This window comes from Rattus norvegicus, chromosome 15 (assembly GCF_036323735.1).
Source record: "Rattus norvegicus strain BN/NHsdMcwi chromosome 15, GRCr8, whole genome shotgun sequence".
Lineage (NCBI taxonomy): Eukaryota > Metazoa > Chordata > Mammalia > Rodentia > Muridae > Rattus > Rattus norvegicus.
Window position 1 is genome coordinate 5,511,456 of NC_086033.1, and position 10,574 is coordinate 5,522,029.

At 42.6% G+C, this 10,574-nt stretch overlaps 1 protein-coding gene across 1 annotated transcript; it reads right to left on the reverse strand.

Annotated features, from left to right (window-relative positions):
* Positions 1-1,848: 1,848 nt before the first annotated feature.
* LOC134481931 (disks large homolog 5-like) lies at positions 1,849-9,046 on the reverse strand. Its single transcript, XM_063274747.1, has 5 exons — positions 8,856-9,046; positions 7,953-8,115; positions 6,690-6,821; positions 6,055-6,231; positions 1,849-2,431 (listed from the first exon to the last, which is right to left on the reverse strand). The coding sequence occupies exons 1-5, from the start codon at positions 9,004-9,006 to the stop codon at positions 2,347-2,349; spliced, it is 708 nt and encodes a 235-aa protein (XP_063130817.1). The 5' UTR covers positions 9,007-9,046; the 3' UTR covers positions 1,849-2,346.
* Positions 9,047-10,574: the final 1,528 nt, after the last annotated feature.

A 10,574-nucleotide genomic window follows, 5' to 3' on the forward strand; every position in this document is an offset into this window, starting at 1 on the left:
TTTCTACTCACCCAGAAAAGGTATCAATAAAACAAGCAGGTACTTTTATCTTACTCTAGGAGGCCATGTGTCAGTTAATTCAGGTTCCCATAATTTATCAGAGCATTGGCTACCTGTATGCAATCCTTCTGGGTAAATGATCTCTGTTTTTTATTTACATAGGTGTAAATGTGACATCTGGCTTTGACATCTCCTTCTACACTGTCCAGTGTATGTGGGTATAACATACCTTGCTGATGGCAACTGAGAGAGTTCTGTGGACCCAAACAAGTAGTCTGGTAAAGCTGAGTTACCAGAAACCTGCCAATTGTTTCTGGAAGAATGATCTTTCCCTCTGGTGTTCACCACCAACCTCTGGCGTCAAGCTATCCATTTGATTCTTTTGCATCCTCGCCTCTTGGTTATACTCGAAATACACAAGATCTAAGGCACAAACCACATGAAACTCAAGAAGGATGATGAAAATGTGGATGCTTCACTCCTTCTTTAAAGGGGGAACAAAATATCCATAGGAGGGGATAGGGAGGCAAATTTTAGAGCAGAGAATGAAGGAACGCCATTCAGAGCCTGCCCCACAGGTGGTCCATATCTATCTATGTATATATCTACTATATCTATATCTATCTATATCTATCTATCTATATCTATATCTATATCTATATCTATATCTATATCTATATCTATATCTATATCTATATCTATATCTCCACCAAAACTTGATAAGATGGATGAAGCTAAGAAGTGCATGCTGACATGAACCGGATATAGATCTCTCCTGAAAGACACAGCCAGAACATGTCAAATACAGAGTCAAACGCCAGAAGCGAACCACTGAACTGAGAATGGGACACCCATTGGAGGAATTAGGGAAAGGACTGAAGGAGCTGAAGGGGCTTGCAACCCCATAAGAACCAACCAGAGCTTCCAGGGACCAAACCACTGCCCAAAGACTACACATGGACTGACCCTGCGTAGGTAGCAGTAAATAGCATTGTTGGGGCAACAGTGGAAGGGGAAGCCCTTGGTACTACCAAGGTTGAACCCCCAGTGTAGGGAATGTTGGAGAGGGCAGTAATGGGGGTTGGACGGGGAGGGTACAACCATTTAGAACGGGAAGGGGAGGGGCTAAGGGGCTGATGGACAGGAAACTGGGAAAAGGAATAACATTTGAAATGTAAATAAGAAATGCCCAATTTAATAAAAATGGGAGAAAAAGAATAACAACAAACAAACCAACAAAACAATAAAGAAAATGTTCCAGGGGCAGTGCAGGGGAATAGTGGTGAACAATAAGGGGGATGTATAGGGGATACACATATGGGGTAGGGAGAGGGAAGGGAATGGGGGCTTAAGGAAGGAAACAAGGGAGGGGAATAATGTTTAAAATGTAATAAAGAACTGTGTCTAATAAAAATTTTAAAAGTTTCGTTCCTCAAAAATTGCTGGAATTCAATAAATCTGCAGTCATATCCGATGCTGTATTAAAAGGAATGCAGAGGCATACAGCTCCATGTGTCCTGATCGCTTTCTATATTCCCATACTGAATGATTTTATTTCCTCTAAGGTATTAGAGAAATACTTCTGTGTTTCTCCTTTGTTTGTCATTATAAAGGAAGCTAAATTTGTGAGCACAAGGATAAAGCAAGGATATTTTTCATCATGAAAGTGGGTTCCACAGAGCATGACAAACTGTCTACATCAAGAGCACAGGTTCCTGTGCAGCTCTGGCTGGCTGTGAACTGATGATGAAGCCTAAGCTGCATGAGACTTGCAGAACACCACTGTTGCCTTACACTTGTGCTGTTACAGGAGGAAGAACCACAGACGACTCAGGACGGTCTTGTGAGTGAAGGGTTAAAGGTCACATTTTTATTTATAGGCAAGCATTAATTTATTCAAGAACATTTTAAAGTGGGGAGTCAATGAGTTCAATGTATATAGCATTAGGAATATAGCATATTAATTAAAAAACTAAAGTTAACAAATAAATAACAAAACTTCAAACTTAAACAAATAAAACCAAATGCATAAAACCAAACTTCAAACTAAATATCAAATATAACAAGTAAATTAGTCAGCATTCAATTGCTACACAGTTTTCAACATATAACTCCAGCCTGTTGCTGGCCTTGCAAACACAGCAGAACGGCAGGTAAGATGGTAAAAATCTCCTCAAGATGAATGTAGACGCCTCATTCCGGGTGGTTGGTTGTTGATGGACAAGTCGTCAAAAGGTTAAACGTGAGGCGTGTTCCAGGCCACATCTCAAGGTCTTTCAAATGCAGCCCAAGATTGCTATGGTTACAAGGACTGAGATGGGGGAGGTGGTGTCAATCTTTGCACCCTCAGTGCTCCTGGTGGACAGTTCTGTCTCTGAGAGCTGTAGTCCTGCTCTGTGCCCTGGGAAACCTTCTGCTGCAGTGTTCAGACCTTGGGGTGGAAAAGACCTGGTGAGGACCTGCCATGTCACTTATCCCATACACAGCAGCACAATTCAGCAGGATAATCCAGGATGATCTTTCATCTGAGGTCATTCTCTCATGCCCAAGAGAGAAGGGGAAGAGATCCCACAGGCCTGCATATTTTCTCAGCTTTTAAAACTGCTAAAAATTGAACAGTGGAGAGCAGATAAATCCAATCATACATATACATTATATTTTAATATCATGTAGCAATGGTTAAATGTCAGTTGAGGAGAGATATGAACAACCTAGAAAACAATAGGAAGGCCTTGGAAACCCGGCCATCTCTGAAATGAAGACTATTATTATTCCTCTAGTGCAGGAATATGCCTGGGGTCCACTTGACAACCTCAATATCAGCAAAGACCCAGAGAAACAATATCGCAAGAAGTACATGCACACTGAAGTGATATTATATTTGGCAAGAATATGCGGCATGGAAATCTTGCCGAGGGTAGGCATTGAACTCTAAAGCACATATTCATGCAGACAATAAACTATACCACTCCTTTGTTTATGGGTATCGTAAAACTATTTGTGGGGAGACTTAAAGGCACTGGGCTCAGATAATACTAGAGAGCTCAGACTGGAGGGATCAGTACACAATAGCCAGAATCTCTATGGATCACATACACTTCATGGACGGAATGTCTTTTAAAATGGACAAGAATAATATTCTGATCTGCTCCTAGCTGACAGATGCTGAGAACTATGGAGAAAGTCACACACCCAATAAGACAGTTTATAAGTACAGGGAATCTACTTGGGTCCTCTCATCCTGTGCTTTCAAATCATCTCAGTGACACCGAAATGATGCTGCATCTTCTCAGACAAGGCCTTTTGCTCAGTGACCAGTTTTTGCTGATTCAGGGGCTCCTGCAGACTTTCCTCCATGCTCTCCTCATCCTGGTCATTAGAAGATTATATTGCCCATGGAGGCATGCATGTATACAGACACAGACAGATACCCAGACATACACACTTTTGAACTCCCCCAATTATATTTGTTCACACATACAAGCAGAGTATTTTGCAGAATGTGGTTAGTTTCCCAGTTAATGGTAATAGAAGGGATCACCCAGTCTACTATTGTGGCATAAGAAAAAAAAACCTGGAATGGGGTAAGTACACAGTGAGCATAGCCTAAAGACAGCTCAGCCAATAAAGTGTATTCCCATGAAAATCAGAAATTAGAAATGTGACATCTAGGCCTGTTAGCCAAGCCTCCTTAGCAAGGTCACATGGCTGTGCACAAGAGGCTGATTTCAGGCAACAGAGCACTGGGTGGGGGCAGGTGAGCCTCTTCAGTCCTCTGCTCACTGTTTCCCAGTGCATGCAAAGTGAGCTGCATTTTCCAATATGAGGTCCCTTTACCATACAGTACCTGACAGGGGAGCCAAACTACCAGCACAAACAGCTAGGAAATCTCCATAACCACAATCCAAGGTAAAACTTGTACTGGGATGCTATCAGATATAATTCGAGTAAGAGAAGGCTAATTCAAAGCCAAATGCTGGCAGGTATAATCAAACTCAGCCACAGTCCATGGAAGGGCTGGACAACATTGTACCTTTTCACTTTCTGACTGATGGACATCTGGATAATTTTACTTCATGGCTGCTCTGAGGTGAACCCCTACAACACTAATGTGCCCCAGTTTCTCTGCTCACACCTACTTCTTCTTCTGGAATTGCTGTGTCAAAAGGTTGAACTTTCACAAGAGTTGTACATGGTGTCTCACAGGGCTACCCATTTGACACCTCCAGCAATGTCTGAGGGTCTCACTGTTCTAAACCCTCCTTACAGATGATTTTCACTCAGATCAAATGATTTTGAATAACAATGGTTAAGAGTGCCACAACACAACACAGGGTGAGTGCTTTGGACTATTTTGAGCCTAAGTTTCTGTCTGAGGCAAAGATGTGATTCCACCTCAGCATAACTCCTGGACATCTTGTGCTGCAGATTCAACTCTAAGCAAATTAATCTTTCAAATAACAAATTCCAGGCCAAACTCCAAAGCCAAGGTATATTCAACCAAGTTTAGGCCAATCTGTAAAGAAAGTGGTGGCAGGAAATGGTTAACATAACCAGGATGTTGAGAAGACACAACAAGCCACATGACCTTCCAGTGTTACTATACACCGAGAGCAAAGAAGGCAGAAGAGCCCTCAGTCATCAGTTTCCACACTCAGGTACATGGATTTCACACAGCAGCCTCTCCTCACATCCCTGTACCCTATTCCTGAGTTTTTCTCCAAGTAATGTCAATGTTGATGAATAGTTTTCCCAGTTTAAATAGTTTGAATAGTGATCAAGACCCCATTAAGAACAGTTTAAAATGTAATTGGAAAGATTAGGTTTTCTCTTCTTCTCTCTCTCTCAGAGTGTTTGTGTGTGTGTGTGTGTGTGTGTGTGTGTGTGTGTGTATACTTTTACATGTTTCTAAATATGCACATATAGACTTATACAATATATATATAAATACATGTATATGTGTCTGTGTTCAGAAACTTGATGAGTTCACACACACACATGTGAAAAAACACACATATACACACACTTCTATATATAAGACACCCATATCACAAACAATTAAAACAAACAACTTCCAAAGTACAATATGCATCATAGCCATAAACATGATCACACATGTATGTGCCCACAGACACAAACACACAAAAAAACACCCCCCCACACACACAGAGTCAGAGAGAGATGGAGAGGGGAAGGGAGAGAGAGAGAGAGAGAGAGAGAGAGAGAGAGAGAGAGAGAGAGAGAGAGAGAGAGAAAGAACAGAAATCATAAGTGAGAAGCAGAAAAGAATGGGGAGGCCATCAGGCTGGAAGAACAGTTGTTGAATACAGATTAGGCAAAGGAAATGTGTCAAGTGAGAGCTTAGACACTGCTATCCCTCCCTTATAGAGTAAACCTGTGTAGAGAATGCACTTCTTGGGCACACTAGGTTGAGAGAGCTGGACAAAAATATCCCTCTAATCCTCACATATCTCACACAAACCCTCACCCTGAGAGAAGTCTTTCCTACATCCCTGTTCATCCAGTCAGCTCCAGGACATAAGCCACAGGAAAGAACACTAAAACACTGACATAAAACAGGACGGACAAACTGCTTCTCAAGCTCTGTCACTAGAAACCACGATTTGGACAGGCAGAAGGGACCATTTTCAATGTACGGGGAAAAGGAGAGAAAGTCCACAAGCCCCATCATAATTGACAATGAGAGCCATTCTTTTGGCAATTGAACTAAACTCTAATCAGTTCTGTGCACTACAAAGACGGCTACCTCATGGCATCCCGCTAGCATAATGGCATGTAAGTGTGCAGTGTGTGATCAACAGATCCCCCTTAAGGAAATGCATTTTCTAGTTGAGCAGGAGGATTTGGTTGTCAATCCTCCAGTTTCTTGCATGAAGCTAACATCACAGAAAGTTTTGTAAATGTTCAAAGAGATGAACAACTGGATGAGACCTAGGAGAGTGTCTGGATAAGGTGGAGAAAGGTTAAACTGGTTTGACTTGGTTTATGCTTAGATATCAGGAAAACCTGCCCTTGATGCTTCATTCATCCTACCTGAGGCTGCTTGTTACACGGATTTTCATACTGGCTTCCCCACAGAACCTTGTTGTTTCCTTAATAGACTCTTCCAGTGCAATCTGTTCCCATAGAAGCTCCCTGTTCTCATGCCGTGCTCTCTGGGCATTGTTCTTCAGCTCAAACAACTCAGTTAGGAGGGGGCAGAAGCTGCGGCTGAGACACAAAGAAAAAATGGTGAATCCCAGCCAGTCTCCAACTTCCTCCCACATCTCCAAGTCCATTACTCCTTCTAGGGTCCTGATCTAAAGAGAGTCAAAGATTATAGTCCAAGTCCACAGTAGCCATGGAGCATGACCTAGAGACAGGTGAAATGGAGAAAAGAGCCACATTCCAGAAGACTCAGGGCACTACTCAAAAACCTGACACCATTGATTCAAGTTTTTCCCAGAAGAGGACTTAATCCCCATGTGTGCTTATTTGTCCATTTTATTAGAATGTCGCTTGGAGGAGAATCTTTCTGTGTCCTGTGTGTCCTAGAGCCTTCCTTAGACACAGGCTTCCTGGTCTGCTTCAAACACTAAAAAGCCTGATCCTCACTTTACTTCAAAGATAAGAATGGGCTGACACATGCTGTGCCTAGTGCTGGGGTCACAACCTTGTAAGTTACTCACCAGTACCAGTCATTTTCCAGTGTGAGGTGTGTACATTTGACCAAAGCTCTATTGACCTGCTCGCTCATTTTCTTCATGTCGGTCATCACTTCCTGGTGCTGCATCGTGAGCATCTCAGACTCAAAGTTGTTCCTGTGGTAAGGCATGGTCCAAGGATGAAATAACATTATGAATGAAGGATTCAAGAATTACATGAATTCAGACTGAATCCTGAACTACCCCAGCCTAGGACATGCCACGCCCTTGCTTCTTGGTACTGGGTCATTTGATATTTATTAAGTTTATTATTGTGAACACGGAGACAGCAGTGCCAGGAAACAGAAGGAGGGAGCTGATTTGCTTGAGCTCCCTGAGGGGGTTTGAAGGAATAGACTAGCTTGCCAAGAACACTTGAGGACCCTGTGTCACAATCCAGGCTCCAACTTAAGCCCATGAAGACTATTCTACTGTTCTTAGGTAACAATTCTCAATCATAGAATCTATTGCTACATGAAAACCCAAAGGAACATGAACAGTATTTACAGGGAAAAGAATTTATAACACGCACCAGGAGATTCCCATGTGCGTCCACCTGAGCAGATGTGAAATGGTCTACTGCTCACAGTGAGGCTCTCACCCTCATCATTATCATGCCATGGAAATTGACACAGGACAATTCTCAGGCCAAATCAGTACATAGAATACCCAGATCTTAAGTGATACACACAAACACACTCACACATGCATACACACACACAAACTCACTCAAAACACATACTCTCTCTCTCTCTCTCAAATACAATTAGAATGCCAATTAAATATAAGGATGTGGCATTATCTCCAAATACAATGAATAAAATCAGAGAAAACCAATGATCCCCTGTTGTCAGTCCAGTCACACACTGTGAGGCAGCAAGTGGGATTGGGTCCCTCCAGCTCTTCACAGGACCTATTGAACCCAAAGCACCTCCACGTCAATTACAACAATGATTGGTCATAATCAGAGCACCTAGAAATTCCCACAAGCCAACACCTGTCCAGGCTCCTTAAACCACACAATGAGAGCTCACACACTATACCCTCATTCCCAGACTGTGATTCAGGCCACAGGCTATGATTTACGTTTGTAGGAATTAAAATAGCCTGTGCCACCATCCCATTCCCATCTGAACTTCACATTCTGATGCAATCAGGAAAGTGATTTTGACCATGAGGACACCCTGGAGTTGTAGCCTACTGTGATGTGAGGAAATGTGGATTTAACAGAACTTGCATTGTGACTACCTGTCATTTAAATTCTTTCCCGGGTAATCGGCCAGGATACTCCTGAGTTCATCTCTCTCCTTCTGCATCTTCTGGAGAGCAATTTTGAGGTTCTCCAAACGCTTCATTCTCTCCTCTTCAACAGGTGTCGTGGAGGGTTGGGACGATGCCTTCTGATCAAACTCTGTAGGTAGATAAACACCAGTAAACAGGCATATATGTGGACACAGTGTCAAGGAAAACTATGCTTACTCTAAACAGAAGTCTGAGGATGAACAGTTCTACAGATACAGTGAATCCCTGACAGAGCAAGAAAGCTATCTTTAAGCTGAACTCAGCTAGTTCCCTGTTCCCACCATCATAGCCATATGATGACATATGCCATCATAGATATAGACCACACCTCCTAAATCCATTCCTCTGTCACTGAAATTCTAAAGCTGGCCTAAACAAGAAGAATTGGAGGACCTTCTCAGCTAATGTCTGATGTGAGGCAGGTAAGTCCTTGAGTTCAAACTGCTTAACATCTTGAATCCCTAATCATGTGTGTTCAAGGACAAAGTAACTGAGACCTTGATATATGACCAGGAGAGTATCCCTCTTGGCATCAATTACCCAAGTAATCTACAGGACACTGCTGAGAATGAAGTGTTTCAACAGCCGATCCTGGAAGAGACACTTTGTTATTCTTATAAAGGCTCATCCTGGTATTCTTTGACACTGCCCAGGACACTAAAGAGATCCAAGGAAAGCCCCTTGACATATAACAGTTCTTGGTTTTCTGTCAAACTAATGATCAGAAATTATTGTGTCTGGGTCAGCCATTAGGAAGACTGAGGCTCTAAATCATATGTCCTACTCCTGGAAGGACCAACACAAGCCAACCTCCTCCAGGGAGCTCCCCTTGCCCTGCCCAGTACTCACTTGACCTCCTCAAGGACCTTTCCATTCGTCTTCTTCTCCAACATGATAGAAGGCTGGCCTCCCTCTGCCTTGGTCTGGTGCCTGCCTGGATATGATTGTCCCTCCGAAAGAGACTGAGGATCCTGGAGAACATGCCTCCTCGGGAACCCATTAGGAAATGAAGGGAAATCGCTCAGGCAGTTGGTGTCACCACAACACTGCTGACATCACAGAACATTCTAGTGTCTCTTGGATACAAGAGAATTTCCAGGGAAGACACTACCGGTGATGTCACTGGGAAATGCCATAGCTTACTTGCTAACTACCTCCACCCAGACTGACCAGTTTCTGCAGTGGCTTTTCCAGAGACTCACTTTTGAGCCAGGAACACCCATTCGCTCACTCTCCTTCCAGAGCTTCAGAGTTCTCACTCCTTCATTACAACTCAGTTGCTGAGGAGAGGGAGAGTTGTATCAGACCTTGAAATGGATAGAACATCTTTGTTAACAGCCAAAGGTCTAAAGACCGTGGATGAGGGATATTCTTCTTCCTGAAATGTATAAACCCAGTGTCCATGCATGTGACATATAGTCCAATTTCTACAGTTGTTACTGTTCCCCAGAGGCCAATATTTTTTTCCTTCACCTTTAAATGTATGCAAGTTGGAGTATGTTGTTTCATGGAGTGTGCCTTGAGAGGGGTCATGGTTTCAATATATTCACCCATGTTTTTTCCTGAAATCTCTGTCTTACCATCCCATTTTGTGCAATGGAAACTCCCTTTTCCTGGCAAAAAAGCTTCTCAGGTATAGAGCAAACATCAAATTGTAAACTTTCTGTCCATTCTTAAAGTTAAAATCCCCAAAAGTGAGGGAGGAACTGAGACCCAAGCGAGAGCCATGGAGGGGCAGAATGCAGAGGTGCTGCTGGCCAAGGAAGAGCAAGAGGAAGCAGAGAAGCTGTAGCACATCATGGTGCACTGGGAGCTAGAATTGGAGTTCGACCTGGGCAACCTGCTGGCTTCACTCTGAGGACCTACAGGGTGCTTAACCATCATTTATAACTCAGTATCTGGTGTCTCTCTGGCCACCGTTGGAACTGCATTCAGAGGAACCACAGACAAAAGTCATCCAAAGAACAATTCACCAAAATAAATAAAAATTAGTACATTTTTCTTTCAAAAAGGCATACAAATGTATGGTCAAGTCAAACAAAACCCAAGGAAACACAAGAAATGAAATATTTCACAACAACCCAAGAGTGCAAGAAACAGTATAAAAACAATCTCTTAGGGGTTGGGAATTTAGCTCAGTGGTAGAGCAGCAAGGCCCTGGGTCGGTCCCCAGCACCAAAAAAAAAAAAAAAAAAAAAAAAAGAAAAGAAAAGAAAAAAAAGACCAACCTTTTAAATCTATAATAATTCTATATGTATTTCTTGAAATAGCAGTTGGAGGAAGCAGGCTGTCATGCTCTTATAAGTTCCATAGCCTCATCAACCCTTGTGACAATCTCCACCTGTTTGATTTTTTCTTAAGCACAAATATGTGTGAGTTAGAATCCCGAGGTCTGTCTGTGATCAGACTGTAAACTGTAGTCAATGTAACACTGGCAATCATTAGCCACAATCTTTAAGTTTCCCTTGTAACATCAGAGCACAGCCATATCTTTGGAAAGCAAAACTCACCCTCCACCAAACTATCCTCCAAAATCCAGTCTCTCCAAAACACCAAGTCCATTCCTCA

What these genes read in the sequence shown, in the direction of transcription:
- LOC134481931 (XM_063274747.1), bottom strand. Translation starts at nt 9,006, where the DNA reads ATGGGTTCCCGAGGAGGCATGTTCTCCAGGATCCTCAGTCTCTTTCGG. An exon ending in GGAAAGAATTTAAATGACAG is followed by an intron (nt 6,822 to 7,952) that starts GTAGTCACAATG and finishes GCCTTACCACAG; the next exon opens with GAACAACTTTGAGTCTGAGA. An exon ending in CTGGAAAATGACTGGTACTG is followed by an intron (nt 6,232 to 6,689) that starts GTGAGTAACTTA and finishes TTTGTGTCTCAG; the next exon opens with CCGCAGCTTCTGCCCCCTCC.